Here is a 14,798-nt window from a genome sequence, read left to right on the forward strand (position 1 = left end):
TAGTCCAAGTTCATTGCTAGAATATATTGTCTGCTTTGGCCCGTTACGTATCACCGTCTGCCCACGGTTTTAAAACACGTCTACTAGGGAGAGGTTTCCACACTCTTATAAGGAATGCTTTGTTTCCCTATCCAAACGATGTGAGATCTCACATTCATGCTAAACATGGATAGTAAGTTCATTCTAACCCATTCAAAAACAACTTCATATGTGTGTTGTAAGTCGAGTCATCTTACTTTGCGATGCCCAGGGAGATGAAAATTGAGTTTCACCCTATAAAGGACAAGAAGTAAGTTTAAACTGGTAGGTAGTATAGGACTAACAAGAATTTAAACATGGAAATTATAAGATCGTCCCTGAAAACACTGGGAAATCATTAACTCATCAATGAAGGAATTAACTTGGAGGCTTCTGATAGACTCTCCTTGCAAACAAAAGCAACAACTCTAGACCATATATCCACATTCATGCCATTTCCTCTTACTAAACTGTTTAAAACTGTCCCAAAAGCTCCATATTGCATTCCTGGCACAACCTGCTAATGAGCTTGTTTATGCTTTCAGAACGAAGCACATAACCCTTGAAGATCATCTCATTGATCCCTAATTAAAGTAGAATAAAAAGCCGAGTCTAATTTTACCTTGTTAGTCACCATCTCCTCCTTCAGCTTGAAAGCCAAATTCAATTATCCAACCCCACATAATCCTTTGATCAATGTAGCATATATTGACGCATTAGGTGAAATCTATATACATTCACCAAATCCTCTCTTAATCTCATAGCCCATAAATCAAAGCCCCAAAAGTAACAACATTCGGGTTTACACCTCTCTGTCGCATTTCATCGAACACATCCCACGCAGCATCCAAATACCCACATAAACAAGCAGCATGAATCAAAATGTTAAATGTACAAGCATTAGGGGAGTCATAGTTACCAATGCCCACAAAAACTTCCGCCATTTTCTCAAACTCCCGGCGTTTCAACAATGCATCCAACAACGAATTTGAAGATATCACCGTCCGGTTGCATCCAAAGGATGGAATTTTGTCGAACACTTGGAAGGCACGGTCAGCGTGGCGGGTGCGGGCTCGGCCGAAGAACAAAAAATGATCTCGTGAGGAACAAAACAAGTCTCTTGCTTGAACTGGTGGAGGATTTCTTCCATTTGATCGAACATTTCGGCACGCCCGAGCTAGGAATGATGAGATTATAGGAAAGTAAAGAGCTAGAAATGGGCTTGTGGGTCCTTCATACGTTGGCCAATTATGTGCCTCGATTAATCGTTCATCGAATGAAAACGAAGAGAATTCGAGTAAAAATGGCGGGAAGGGATCGTGAATGGTTAAGAGGGCGCGAAAGGCACAGAGCCATTGCTGAATCCAAACGAGACCACACAAGGGTAGCTCGAAGCTTGTGTTCAATTTTAATGTGATAATATTTTATTAAATAATAACGCTCAACAAATCCGTTGTAGTCTAGTTGGTCAGGATATTCGGCTCTCACCCGAAAGACCCGGGTTCAAGTCCCGGCAACGGAAATGTTTTTGTTCTTTTTTTTTTTTGTTTTTATGAAACATTATTTTTTATAAAATTTAGCTGTAGTCTAGTTGGTTAGGATATTTGGCTCTCACCCGAAAGACCCGGGTTCAACTCCCGGCAACGGAAATTTAATTTCATTTTTTTGCCTTTTTCTTTTATTTATTTATTTATTTATTTATATTGAGAAGCCAAAACATGTGATGTGAATAAATATTAATGGCTTTCCATTTTCTGAGCTGTATTTACTTCCTAATTTCAGCATTAATATGTTTGGTTTGTGAGTTTCCCAACTCCTAGGAAACCCAAAGGACAGATGGTACAGAATCCATGGATGACAGCACACCCTTCATATGATAATGCATGCTTTCCCAATTCCTTTTTCATCCTTCTCTTTTGGCTCTCTACTTTTTCTACCATCTCATCAATGCTTGCCTTCTCCAACTTTTCTGGATATCTTTTAACATTTTGTTATGGTTTTGATGTGACCCTTAACTTAGAAGAATGTGTTCGGCCTAAGATATCCAACATCGGTTGGAGAAGAGAACAAAACGAACATTCATTGTAAGGGTGTGGAAACCTTTTTCTAACAGATGCGGTTTTAAAACTCTAAGGAAAAGTCTAAAAGGCAATATTTAGTAGTGGTGAGCGTGGAAGAAAAGTGTACTCTTATCGTACATGGTCCATTGAAGACTCTTGTCTTTGAATCAAAAGGGCTCGAGCTTTCCTGTATACCGACAGAGTAGGTAGGGTTCCCCTGCAACTATTTTCAGCCGACAAAAATGTTGACTTTTTTCCTACATAAGTCTGGGAAAAGGCCATGTGTTTATACAAGGTTTGGAGCCAAAAGATTCAAAATAAGAGGCTGTGGGTATCAACAGTAAGATCCCAACCACATGAAGCTTGAAGTATTGATAATGAAATGGTATAGTTTGAGTATGTACAAGAAAAAAATGACAGGACAAACCAACTACTTACTTTGCTTCTTTGTCCCATCATGATAAGGGCAGGATCTTAGCAGATCAACATAAAAGCTGTCCATTTCAACTTGATTTGAGTACTCTTTGCGTAATTGAAATGCCTAAGTTTGAGAAGATTATCAGTATCTGTTTCTTGGGCCTTTCTCTAAACACGAGTCGAACTGTGATTGGTGGTGAGCCCCTTTCCTTTTAGCAGACTCCTGCATTGAAAATGGAGGCATGTCAATCAGAAAAAAGTACAGACAAACACAAACCCACATGAGAAGATAATAATAAAGCCTTTGTTTTTGTCAAATGAGCCAATCATGATAAGAAGCTTTCCTTCTCTTCCTTTCCCATTATTAGTCTCTCAAGAAAAAGCTGTTATGTTCTTGCTAAGTTGCTTCCTCTCTCTTGGTTTTCTTCTGGTTTTCATTCCTGTTCATGTCACAGCTGATGAAGATCGGGTAAGTTTATACAGAACTTTGTTGAAATCTTGAATTCTTGATTGCTGTCTGTAGCTGGACCTGTCTGTTTTGCTTCTTTTTGTGTAAGCTCCATTCTTGAAGGTTCCTATCTGTCGGGAAAAGAAACGTAAGAGCGATTCAACCACCAAGAGCTTGGATCTTGGGGTTGTAAATTTCACCTCTGTATATTCGAGTCGATAGTCTGGAGTTTGGAGTGTTTTGTAACAGCTCAAGCCACCGCTAGCAGATATTGTCTTCTNATGTGTTCGGCCTAAGATATCCCACATCGGTTGGAGAAGAGAACAAATCATTCATTGTAAGGGTGTGGAAACCTTTCTCTAACCGATGCGCTTTTAAAACTCTGAGGGAAAGTCTAAAAGACAATATTTAGTAGGGTGGGCGTGGAAGAAAAATGTACTCTTATCGTACATGGTCCATTGAAGACTCTTGTCTCTGAATCAAAAGGGCTCGAGCTTTCCTGTATACCGACAGAGTAGGTAGGGTTCCCCTGCAACTATTTTCAGCCGACAAAAATGTTGACTTTTTTCCTACATAAGTCTGGGAAAAGGCCATGTGTTTACAAGGTTTGGAGACAAAAGATTCAAAATAAGAGGCTGTGGGTATCAACAGTAAGATCCCAACCACATGAAGCTTGAAGTATTGATAATGAAATGGTATAGTTTGAGTATGTACAAGAAAAAATGTGCTTCTTTGTCCCATCATGATAAGGGCAGGATCTTAGCAGATCAACATAAAAGCTATCCATTTCAACTTGATTTGAGTACTCTTTGCGTAAGTGAAATGCCTAAGTTTGAGAAGATTATCAGTATCTGTTTCTTGGGCCTTTCTCTAAACACGAGTCGAACTGTGATTGGTGGTGAGCCCCTTTCCTTTTAGCAGACTCCTGCATTGAAAATGGAGGCATGTCAATCAGAAAAAAGTACAGACAAACACAAACCCACATGAGAAGATAATAATAAAGCCTTTGTTTTTGTCAAATGAGCCAATCATGATAAGAAGCTTTCCTTCTCTTCCTTTCCCATTATTAGTCTCTCAAGAAAAAGCTGTTATGTTCTTGCTAAGTTGCTTCCTCTCTCTTGGTTTTCTTCTGGTTTTCATTCCTGTTCATGTCACAGCTGATGAAGATCGGGTAAGTTTATACAGAACTTTGTTGAAATCTTGAATTCTTGATTGCTGTCTGTAGCTGGACCTGTCTGTTTTGCTTCTTTTTGTGTAAGCTCCATTCTTGAAGGTTCCTATCTGTCGGGAAAAGAAACGTAAGAGCGATTCAACCACCAAGAGCTTGGATCTTGGGGTTGTAAATTTCACCTCTGTATATTCGAGTCGATAGTCTGGAGTTTGGAGTGTTTTGTAACAGCTCAAGCCACCGCTAGCAGATATTGTCTTCTTTGGATTTTCTCTCAAGGTTTTTAAAACGCGTCTGTTAAGGAGAGGGGTTGAGTTTTCCCTTATAACAAATGATTCGTTTTCCTCCCCACCCAACCGATGTAGGAGCTGACAGGGGTTGAGTTTTCTTTATGTATGTACAGTTGTAGCAGAGAACAACCTTCAGCTACTTCAGCTCACTGACACTCAGAAAAACATGTTGAGAGACAGCCAAATTGCTAGTATATACATAGGTGGGAAGATGGTCATGTTCAAGTCTCCAGCAACAAAGTCCCTGGAATCAGATGCGTTCCTGAAGAAAACATTAAAACTAAACAACAGGGACATCATTGGCTCTGGAGGCCATGGGACTGTTTACAAACTTGCACTAAGTGACTCCTTGACATTTGCTGTGAAACGACTGAACAGAGGAAGTGCTGAAAGAGATCAAGGATTCGAGAGAGAATTGGAAGCGATGGGAGACATAAAGCATCGGAATATCGTCACGCTTCACGGATACTACACTGCTCCTCACTATAATCTCCTTATATATGAGCTAATGCCTAATGGAAGTTTGTATGAATATCTACATGGTACGTGTATATATCAGAGCCTTCTATAACAGCCAGCACATTATTCTGTCCTAAATTTGATGATACTGCAGGAAGATCGAAGGAGAAGGTTTTGGATTGGCCATCACGGTATAAAATAGCAGTAGGTGCAGCGAGAGGCATATCGTACCTTCATCACGACTGCATCCCGCACATCATACATAGAGATATCAAGTCGAGCAACATATTGTTGGATCAAAACATGGACGCTCAAGTGTCCGACTTTGGATTGGCAACTCTGATGGAACCCAACAAGACTCATGTATCGACTATTGTGGCAGGCACATTTGGGTACTTGGCTCCAGGTAGAATTTAATCAGCCATTCTACTTCACCGCTCCCTTGACATCGATATTACTAACTTCATTTTGGCAGAATACTTCGATACGGGACGAGCAACGACAAAAGGAGATGTCTACAGCTTTGGTGTAGTACTACTCGAGCTCTTAACAGGGAAAAAACCGACTGATGAAGCATTTATGGAAGAGGGAACTAAACTTGTGACATGGGTAAGTGAATCTTGAACCATTTTTAGTAGCCNACTTCATTTTGGCAGAATACTTCGATACGGGACGAGCAACGACAAAAGGAGATGTCTACAGTTTTGGTGTAGTACTACTCGAGCTCTTAACAGGGAAAAAACCGACTGATGAAGCATTTATGGAAGAGGGAACTAAACTTGTGACATGGGTAAGTGAATCTTGAACCATTTTTAGTAGCCTAAGAAAGACAAAGTCTTTGGGTCGGTTGGAGAGGGGAACAAAACATTCTTTATAAGGGTGTGGAAACCCCTCTCTAGCGCGGACGACGATACATAACAGACCAAAGCAGACAATACTTGCTAGCGGTGGGCTTGAGCTGTTACATATAGAATCGAGTAANCAAGAAAGACATAGTCTTTGGGTCGGTTGGAGAGGGGAACGAAACATTCTTTATAAGGGTGTGGAAACCCCTCTCTAGCAGACGCGTTTTAAAACCGTGAAGCGGACGACGATACATAACAGACCAAAGCAGACAATACTTGCTAGCGGTGGACTTGGGCTGTTACATATAGAATCGAGTAAACCGTTTCCTAGTGCTATTCATTTCTAAAAATTGGCATCTTTCAAGAGGCAATAGATTGAGTACTCAAATGCTAAAAATTGGACATATATTATTCATAAAAAAAAGAACAGACAGCTGAACAATAAGCTATTCCTTGTCTGACTCTCATAGTGTCATCTAAATGTCAGGTGAAAACAGTTGTTCAGGAGAAAANTAGATTGAGTACTCAAATGCTAAAAATTGGACATATATTATTCATAAAAAAAGAACAGACAGCTGAACAATAAGCTATTCCTTGTCTGACTTTCATAGTGTCATCTAAATGTCAGGTGAAAACAGTTGTTCAGGAGAAAAGGGAAGAATATGTACTTGACAGAAGTTTGAGCTCTTTTCCAGTCGACGAGGTTAATGTCGTATTTAGCATTGCACTGAAGTGCCTTGAACCAGAACCTGCTCGGCGACCGACAATGGCAGAGGTCGTCAAAGTGCTTGAGCAGCTAAAGTCAAGTAGCATTGTAACAGATTCTTGAGTAGGTTCCTTCTCTAAAATGTATTATACACTTATTGTGATCTCGCATTTGTAATTTGTTTGGTGGAACCTTATCCAAATGTTCATTCAAACTAATAAGAACAAGACAATCGTGGTCCTATTTCAAAACTGCAGACAATCCAGCTGCAACAGAAGCCTTCAAAGTAGGAGAAACAGGATTGTCCCCGAAAAAAACATCGAAAAGAGCTGAAGTCACATTGTTTGATTCGATTGTAGCTTCTATTCCTGTCGGTGGGCCGTCAACTGAGATGCTAACCTGCAATTCACCATTAATGAAAGGAAAAGAAAAGAAAAGAAAAGAAAATGTAAGACAGTTAAAGTTTAAACATACAAGCATCTTTGGAGGTTCCAACCAAGTCAGGAATATAAAGGTTCCTTTTTTAAGAGACCGCCCCTCGAAGATGCTACGAAAGGTAGATAATGCAGATTCATCGACCGGTGTTGGTGCTTTGATTCTTGGAGAAATGGCATCGTCCAAGGCGTCCCAGAATGTTTTGCCATCGACATCTCGGACGAGAACAATCTGTAAAGATTTTTCTGAAGGAGCTGCCATTGAAAGACAATAAACTTGTAGTAACATAAATAATCCACAACTTCTATAATCATATAGTTATGTATAATTTATATGTAATGGTTATTACACTGAAAAATTATATTGAACAAGGAAGAATCCTCCTGAATTGCAGCAGCCGATCGACCCCTCCAAGCGTTTAATTCGTTTGAGATGGATGAATTGGTGTATAGTCCTGCAGCATAGACCTTAACACCAATGATTGCAAAAACTTTCTCTCTGTAACCTGAAATATTTGCAGCTAATGAAGATCAGAGTGAAGAATATAGCTTAGTTAAAAATATCGGATGTATAAAATTCATAGTTAGCTGTGAGATCCCACATTCATCTCACATCGGTTGGAGAGGGGAACGAAGCATTTCTTATAAGAGTGTAGAAACCTCTTCCTAACATAAAAATTATAGAACTGTGAGGCTGACGGCGATACGTAATGAGTCAAAGCAGACAATACCTGCTAGCGATGGACTTGAGCTGTTACAAATGGTATTAGAGCCAGACACCATGCGGTGTGCAGCGAGGACGCTGGAACTCTATGGGGGGTGGATTGTGAGATCCCACATTGTTTGGAGAGGGGAACAAAATTTTTCTTTTAAGGGATACAAATGATATCAGAGCCAGACACTAGGCGGTGTGCCAGTGAGAACGTTAGGCTCCTAAGGAGGGTGGATTGTGAGATCTCACATCAGTTGGAAAGGAGAACAAAACATTCCTTATAAAGATACAAATGACATCAGAGCTAGACACCTAGTGGTGTGCCAGCAAGGACACTAGACTCCCAAGGGGGGCGGGGATTGTGAGATCTCACACCGGTTGGAGAGGGGAACGAAACATTCCTTATAAAGATGTGGAAACCTCTCCCTAGCAGACACGTTTTAAAACCATGAGACTGACGGCGATATGTAACGGGCCAAAGCAGACAATATCTACTAGCGATGGGCTTGAACGGTTACATTAGCTTCAGGATAATAAATATCTCTAACTGAGTTTCTAGTTTATATATGTCAAAGTATAAACAATCAACTTCATTTTACAACAAACGACTTGCGCCATGAACAATGTTCGTTTTTTTCGTTTCCTTCACACGTAAAAAGATGTCGAAAATTCTTTTGTACTCAACGGTTGGAAGCAAATTGTCTTGCCTGCAGCAATGCACCTTATGTACCAATAACCATTTGCAGCATACAATGATAAGAGCTTTTGGATCTAAGGGCTCTCTTACATACATTGCAAGAAAAACATGAACAATAGACGATTTTAACAGTAAATTTTCATAAAACCAGTTGATCACTGCATTCTTCTTCTCCCCCCTTACCTAATCATGTAGAACAATAATTAACTAACCTGTTCCGAGCAACGACAGCGAAGTCGAGCAGCCCGGTAGAGTCAAGGACGTCGAAAATTTCACATTGGTTGAAGGTTCCTCCACATATCCTGCATTTCCAACTGTTGCAACCCATTGATTAAAGAACAAACATTTTAATCATTTCATAATCACTCTCAAACATACCCAAAATCATTCATTAAAACGTTGATTTTGAACAATTTCCAAAATTTCTTTTCATAAATGAATGAAAACCCAAACCCAAACCCTTATACAGAAACTCAAGAATCATTCCACAATTTTTTCCCACCATTAACATCAAAAGAAGCAGAAAACAGAAGATCGACATTCCATTACCTGAAGCAAGGGAAGAAGAAGAAGAAGGTTTGAGAGAGAAATTGGAACAAGATCTGAAGCTCTTGTTGAAAGAGGAAGTAGATTGAGTTGGGGGTTTTCTGGGGAGGCAAACTCTGGCATTGGAAATCCATTTCCCAGTGGGAATGGCTGATGGGAGGCGTAATGGAGTGGGATTTACAGCATTTACAGCATTTACAGCCATTGTAGAGATTTCTTCTTCTGCTCTTTGGAAGCTCTGAGTGGGATTGGATAAGAGAGGAGATTCATGTAGTTTGGATGCCCACCTGTCATCTTGTCGCAAAAGCTACGCTTTTGATTCCGATTTTTTGTCCTATTCCCGACAGGTTTTTGTTGTTATTTTTCCCTAATCCATTTGGATTCTTATTCATGTCTCATTGTTAGTGTAAAAATCCATTTATTCCTGCTTACGATTCAAGTTTCATAGGAGTTAAAAGGTGACATGTTTTATCCTTACTCACATGCATTCTAAAATTAATAGAAGGTCATTCAATATAAAATCGTTTTAAATCATTTCTGCATGTTTTGTCCTCATTCACATGCATTCTCAGAAAATTACTAGGAGGTCACTCAACATAAAATCATTATAAATCATTTTAGTATGTTTTGTCTTCACTCACATATATGTCAAGAAAATTATGCTGGGAGGTTAGCCAACAAAGAATCGTTATACGTTTTTCCAACATTTTTTGTCTTCACTCACATGCATTCTATGAAAATAATTATTAGGAGGTCACCCACCATAAAATCGCTTTTAAGTCTTTCCAATATATTTGGACATTCAACCTAAAATTGTGTTTAACTATAAAGTTCATATGATTTAGTGACCGAAAACAAAAATGTACCTGATAGTGACTTTCATTTTCTTCTTTCAATCTTTTTCCAGTGCTTTGATTTGAATATTCAAGCAGAACAGAGCAAGATTAATGGCGAAAGCGGCCGCTCTCTCATTTTTTGTTGTTATTCCTCTCGTTCCTTTCAGGTGCGTTTTCTCGATCTATTCAAATTCCGCCATATTTTCGAATAATCACTGAATCTCAATAATTTCTGCTTCTGATTCCTTTTTCTGGAAGAGATTTTCTGGCGGTAAAAGGACAGAAAAAATCGAAATGATCAAATTAGGTTTAGGAAACAATAAATTCCTCAAAACAGAGTCGGAATTGTTCTTATTCTGTGCGACAAATTTGCAGAAAACGTGCTGCGTTCCGAAGCCGCCGTCGGATCAAGCGGCGCTGTACGACAATAAGAATTACGCCTGTGGGCGGCGGGTAGATTGCGGAGTAGCGCAAAAAGGAACCCCCTGCTTTGATCCTCATAATTTGTTCAACCATGAAAATTATTATTATTTAACTATTTTTTTTAATAAATTAAAACAACATTTTATTTAACTCTTTAAATTTCTAAATTATTAACCATGCCACTATTTAATAATTACCATTTAAATTTAAAATAATAAACATGCATCATTAATTTCTTCATTTACTATTATTATTGTTAAATTATTTTATAATTAATATTTTAAATTCCTTTTCAAGGTTTTTGAAAGCTTGGGATATGTTAATTTACCGTTTTTAGCATGTTATTGTTATATTTATTTAATTAAATATGCATAATTACAGATTCATTTTATCTTTAATTATCTATAAATAATTATGCTACCATCTTTATTCTTTGAGATCTCAAATTTATAAAACAAAATAGATTGATATTAAAAAAATTATAAATAAAAAATAAAAAATAAGTACAATTAATTAATNCGACTGAAATTTATAAGTTTTCAAATTATAAATTATTATATTTTAAGGATATGACAGAGTAAATAAGGAATATATGAATCAATGCATCTGAATGATAGCAACTCTGAGATAGGATAACTAAAAAAATTTTAAAATATAGAAATTTATTATTTATACCAAATAGGTGCATCTTCGTTTTCGGTTGTTTAGCCATACGACCTTCAAGGTTTAATGTGTTGTGCTTAGAGTGTTTAGATCAATTCTATGCTCGGAGACCTTCTTGATTTTTTTTTAGGATGCATGTGAGTATGGAAAGGACTCGTATTGATTTGTGGAGTTAGTTTCAGGTGTTGGATGAAAGTCTCACGTTTGCTAATTTTTAGGGAATGATCATGGGTTTATAATCAAATAATACTATCTCCATTGGTATGAGACGTTTTTTAAGCCTTTTTGAGAAGCCCAAAACAAAGTCACAAGAGCTTATGCTCAAAGTGGACATTATTATACAATTGTGGAGAGTCGTGTTCATCTAACATGGTATTAGATTAAAGGGAGGTGTTAGATGAAAGTCCCACATTGGCTAATTTAGGGAATGATCCTCGATTAAGGGGAGGTGTTGGATGAAAGTCCCACATCGACTAATTTACGGAATGATCATGGCTTTATAATCAAATAATACTATCTCCATTAGTATGTGGCCAAATGTGACCATATTGCACGAGATGTCCTTGGAGGTTGTATTTAAATTCTAAATCGGAATCAATATTATTTATTAATTAAAAAAATAGTTCAAAAGTTATTGTAATTTTTTAAATTGCTTATGAAAATAGATAACTAAAGCTTAATTTTAAAAATAAAATTACAAAAAAAAANATTTGCAGCGGTTCGAATGGTCACGCAATCCACCCTCCTCCTATAAAATCCTTCTCCATCATCGTCTTGTTCAGTCATCCATCGTCTTTCTCCGATTCCTTCAATATTCCTCCTGATCGCAGCAGAACAGCGCACGACTAATGGCGAAAGCGGCCGCTCTCTCCTTTTTGTTTCTCCTCTCGTTCATTTCAGGTGCGTTTTCTCGATCTATTCGAATTCTTCCGCCAAGCTTTCGAACAGTCACTGAATCTGAATAATTTCTGCTTCCGATTCTCCTTCAGGAGGAGATTTGCTTGCGGTAAATGGACTGGTGAACGAAACGTTTCCAAATCAGGTTAACTTACGGAAACAATAAATTTCTGAAAACTGAGTTGAAATTGATCTGATATTTTGTGCGATGAATCTGCAGAAGACGTGGTGCCNGGATGAAAGTCTCACGTTTGCTAATTTTTAGGGAATGATCATGGGTTTATAATCAAATAATACTATCTCCATTGGTATGAGACGTTTTTTAAGCCTTTTTGAGAAGCCCAAAACAAAGTCACAAGAGCTTATGCTCAAAGTGGACATTATTATACAATTGTGGAGAGTCGTGTTCATCTAACATGGTATTAGATTAAAGGGAGGTGTTAGATGAAAGTCCCACATTGGCTAATTTAGGGAATGATCCTCGATTAAGGGGAGGTGTTGGATGAAAGTCCCACATCGACTAATTTACGGAATGATCATGGCTTTATAATCAAATAATACTATCTCCATTAGTATGTGGCCAAATGTGACCATATTGCACGAGATGTCCTTGGAGGTTGTATTTAAATTCTAAATCGGAATCAATATTATTTATTAATTAAAAAAATAGTTCAAAAGTTATTGTAATTTTTTAAATTGCTTATGAAAATAGATAACTAAAGCTTAATTTTAAAAATAAAATTACAAAAAAAAAAAAAAAAAAAAAAAAAAAAATCTCCATCATCGTCTTGTTCAGTCATCCATCGTCTTTCTCCGATTCCTTCAATATTCCTCCTGATCGCAGCAGAACAGCGCACGACTAATGGCGAAAGCGGCCGCTCTCTCCTTTTTGTTTCTCCTCTCGTTCATTTCAGGTGCGTTTTCTCGATCTATTCGAATTCTTCCGCCAAGCTTTCGAACAGTCACTGAATCTGAATAATTTCTGCTTCCGATTCTCCTTCAGGAGGAGATTTGCTTGCGGTAAATGGACTGGTGAACGAAACGTTTCCAAATCAGGTTAACTTACGGAAACAATAAATTTCTGAAAACTGAGTTGAAATTGATCTGATATTTTGTGCGATGAATCTGCAGAAGACGTGGTGCCTCCCGAAGCCATCGTCGGATCAAGCGACGCTGTTAGGGAATATCAATTTCGCTTGTTCGAAGGTAGATTGCAAAATAATACAAGAAGGAGGCTCCTGCTTTGATCCTGATACTCTGTTCAACCATGCCTCTGTAGCTATGAGTCTGTACTACAATGCGGAAGGAGCCGATCAGTGGAACTGTGATTTCAGAGGCTCTGGTGTGATTGTCATCACTAATCCAAGTTAGTCCAATTCTAACACTAAATCGATTTTTCTTTTGTTTGCTTTTTTGTTCTTCATTTTGATTTGTAGTTTCAATTTCAATTTCTGTGCAGGTTATGGAAACTGCATTTACCCTTAAATCAGTATACAATATATGTAAACTTGGATCTTATATTTATTGATGTTGTGATGTATATGGAAAGAGATGGATGTCGAAAACTTCTCAACTTCTTTTAACAAAATTAATAAATAAGATTTTATCTACTCTGTTCATATGTGTTTGAATTGAAATTTAAACATCCCATCCAAATTCCAAATGGATCGGGTGATAACTTAGGTTAGAAAACAGTTACTCTCCTACCAAAAATATTATTTCAAATCTTGATACAGAGAGTTATGCACTTTGATCAGGAGAAATCCTCACTTAGTTATGTCGTTAATTGGACTAGGAAAAACCTTGCTAAGAATCAATGATGGGGTCTCGAGGTGTGAGTTGGACTATGAATTTGGCTAACTGTGCCTTAATTCCTCTTGATCAAATTTGGTCTATACTCATAATTCTCTTGATATCATAGTTACGAAGTATACGATAAAACTTCGACCATCGTAATAAAAAATGATAAATGATGATTTATTTACTTAGTTATGTTCGAATTGACTATAATCGATGATATTTTAATTGTATGAATACATATTGATCAATTATATATATATATATCATACAATTAGATTTTTTTCTTGTGAATATAAAAAATTCTTAAACATAAATCTTTCATTTTTGTTTAAAATTTTAATTATATCATTTGTCTATAAAAAAATTTAAAATTTAAAATTAAAAGTTTATAATCCAATTAAACATAAATTTTAATTTTATATCTAATATATGGATTAATATGTTATAAATTTATTTAAAAGTTCACAAAGTAAGAAATTAAAAGCCAACTAAATAAATTTAAAAATTGAGGAATTAAACGAAAAAATAAATAAATTATGAAGGGTAAAAGAGTCATTTACGCTGAAGTAGTTGCCTATTTAAGCCGAGCGAATCTAGGTTTTAATTCATTGCCATAGAGAGAACAGAGCATCTTGTGAAAAAATGGTGCTATTGTTCCGTTGCGGGCATAGAACAAATCGATTCCTTTCTCTCGTATTTTCGATCTGTAAGTTTGATTCTTCGTCAAGCAGCTTGCAGTTTCGAGGGGGAAGGATTATCTACATTCGTTTTGTTTTTGCTGTTCTTAATCTTGTCTTTGAAGGCCGATCCAATGGGTTCTCAGACGTGAAATTCGAATACTCGAGAACTCAATTTCACCCGGCCGAGATTTGCTTTGGGGTATCAAGGTTTTGCATGTTCTCAATCATGCTCTAATTCAGGGAACTACCCTAAATTTCTTCTCTTCAAACATATGCATGCGTTCTTTCTTTCTTTTCTTCCCATTTAGTATGAGATCTATCTTGGTAGATACATTCTGCAGCCTGTTCTTTAGTAGATAGGTTGTTGGATTTCAATAATCGGCAGGGAAATCACGAGAGGATATTGTCGACAGGTTGTTGGAAGAAAGATAAAATGCGTAAAATAAGAGAGAGAAAAGGACTGAAAGTTTGACTGCTCTTCAAAATCCGGTTGTGAAATCTTGTAAACAGATTTCCTATTTAAATACAACCTATCCTAAAAATGGGGGGAGAGTGGCCAACTGAATCTGTGCCACTTCCTAGAAAAATGACGTCTAAGAATTAGCTAATCCATTCGACGTGTTTGTCAAATGGTCAAACGGAAATTAAATGTAAACGTGTGAATCTAAATAAGGAAAAAACAAAGGTTTTATCTAACAA

The 14,798-nt window shown here is 37.3% G+C and overlaps 3 protein-coding genes, 3 long non-coding RNA genes, 1 other non-coding gene and 1 pseudogene across 8 annotated transcripts in view; 4 read left to right on the forward strand and 4 right to left on the reverse strand.

Annotated features, from left to right (window-relative positions):
• Positions 1-82: 82 nt before the first annotated feature.
• LOC111797400 lies at positions 83-2,360 on the reverse strand (annotated as a pseudogene).
• On the forward strand, positions 1,468-1,540 carry TRNAE-CUC. Its single transcript has one exon. It is a non-coding gene; the product is annotated as a tRNA-Glu (tRNA).
• A 29-nt stretch (positions 2,361-2,389) lies between the features above and the next one.
• Positions 2,390-3,223, reverse strand: LOC111797355. Its single transcript, XR_002815533.1, has 2 exons — positions 3,144-3,223; positions 2,390-3,074 (listed from the first exon to the last, which is right to left on the reverse strand). It is a non-coding gene; the product is annotated as an uncharacterized LOC111797355 (long non-coding RNA).
• Positions 3,224-3,564: 341 nt separating this feature from the next.
• LOC111797217 lies at positions 3,565-4,561 on the reverse strand. The gene is made up of 2 exons (XR_002815496.1): positions 4,294-4,561; positions 3,565-4,224 (listed from the first exon to the last, which is right to left on the reverse strand). It is a non-coding gene; the product is annotated as an uncharacterized LOC111797217 (long non-coding RNA).
• Positions 4,562-4,591: 30 nt separating this feature from the next.
• On the forward strand, positions 4,592-6,629 carry LOC111797215 (receptor-like serine/threonine-protein kinase At1g78530). Its single transcript, XM_023680165.1, has 4 exons — positions 4,592-4,943; positions 5,015-5,266; positions 5,517-5,650; positions 6,334-6,629. The coding sequence occupies exons 1-4, from the start codon at positions 4,613-4,615 to the stop codon at positions 6,532-6,534; spliced, it is 918 nt and encodes a 305-aa protein (XP_023535933.1). The 5' UTR covers positions 4,592-4,612; the 3' UTR covers positions 6,535-6,629.
• LOC111797216 (fatty-acid-binding protein 3, chloroplastic) lies at positions 6,236-9,099 on the reverse strand. The gene is made up of 5 exons (XM_023680167.1): positions 8,804-9,099; positions 8,467-8,568; positions 7,196-7,351; positions 6,886-7,100; positions 6,236-6,810 (listed from the first exon to the last, which is right to left on the reverse strand). Exons 1-5 carry the CDS (start codon positions 9,003-9,005, stop codon positions 6,652-6,654), a joined length of 834 nt encoding a protein of 277 aa, XP_023535935.1. The 5' UTR covers positions 9,006-9,099; the 3' UTR covers positions 6,236-6,651.
• Positions 9,100-11,485: 2,386 nt separating this feature from the next.
• Positions 11,486-13,232, forward strand: LOC111797440 (glucan endo-1,3-beta-D-glucosidase-like). Of its 2 annotated transcripts, none has more exons than XM_023680434.1 (4): positions 11,486-11,622; positions 11,712-11,764; positions 12,751-12,985; positions 13,079-13,232. In XM_023680434.1, the coding sequence occupies exons 1-4, from the start codon at positions 11,571-11,573 to the stop codon at positions 13,102-13,104; spliced, it is 366 nt and encodes a 121-aa protein (XP_023536202.1). In that variant the 5' UTR covers positions 11,486-11,570; the 3' UTR covers positions 13,105-13,232. The 2 variants fall into 2 exon arrangements, with proteins under 2 accessions (XP_023536202.1, XP_023536201.1); XM_023680433.1 differs by lacking the exons at positions 11,486-11,622; positions 11,712-11,764 and adding exons at positions 12,419-12,533; positions 12,623-12,675 and having other exon boundaries at positions 13,079-13,229.
• Positions 13,233-14,016: 784 nt separating this feature from the next.
• LOC111797442 overlaps positions 14,017-14,798 on the forward strand; it is a 5,699-nt gene continuing 4,917 nt past the window's right edge. Inside the window, exon 1 of the long non-coding RNA XR_002815538.1 lies at positions 14,017-14,459. This is a non-coding gene — a long non-coding RNA (uncharacterized LOC111797442). The remainder of the gene's footprint in view (positions 14,460-14,798) is intronic.

This window comes from Cucurbita pepo, chromosome LG06 (assembly GCF_002806865.2).
Source record: "Cucurbita pepo subsp. pepo cultivar mu-cu-16 chromosome LG06, ASM280686v2, whole genome shotgun sequence".
NCBI classification, from domain to species: Eukaryota; Viridiplantae; Streptophyta; class Magnoliopsida; order Cucurbitales; family Cucurbitaceae; genus Cucurbita; species Cucurbita pepo.

What these genes read in the sequence shown, in the direction of transcription:
- LOC111797440 (XM_023680434.1), top strand. Translation starts at nt 11,571, where the DNA reads ATGGCGAAAGCGGCCGCTCTCTCCTTTTTGTTTCTCCTCTCGTTCATT. An exon ending in ACGAAACGTTTCCAAATCAG is followed by an intron (nt 11,765 to 12,750) that starts GTTAACTTACGG and finishes ATGAATCTGCAG; the next exon opens with AAGACGTGGTGCCTCCCGAA. An exon ending in GATTGTCATCACTAATCCAA is followed by an intron (nt 12,986 to 13,078) that starts GTTAGTCCAATT and finishes ATTTCTGTGCAG; the next exon opens with GTTATGGAAACTGCATTTAC.
- LOC111797216 (XM_023680167.1), bottom strand. Translation starts at nt 9,005, where the DNA reads ATGGCTGTAAATGCTGTAAATGCTGTAAATCCCACTCCATTACGCCTC. An exon ending in GCTGTCGTTGCTCGGAACAG is followed by an intron (nt 7,352 to 8,466) that starts GTTAGTTAATTA and finishes CAAATATTTCAG; the next exon opens with GTTACAGAGAGAAAGTTTTT. An exon ending in TGGAACCTCCAAAGATGCTT is followed by an intron (nt 6,811 to 6,885) that starts GTATGTTTAAAC and finishes GGTGAATTGCAG; the next exon opens with GTTAGCATCTCAGTTGACGG.
- LOC111797215 (XM_023680165.1), top strand. Translation starts at nt 4,613, where the DNA reads ATGGTCATGTTCAAGTCTCCAGCAACAAAGTCCCTGGAATCAGATGCG. An exon ending in TTTGTATGAATATCTACATG is followed by an intron (nt 4,944 to 5,014) that starts GTACGTGTATAT and finishes ATGATACTGCAG; the next exon opens with GAAGATCGAAGGAGAAGGTT. An exon ending in GAACTAAACTTGTGACATGG is followed by an intron (nt 5,651 to 6,333) that starts GTAAGTGAATCT and finishes TCTAAATGTCAG; the next exon opens with GTGAAAACAGTTGTTCAGGA.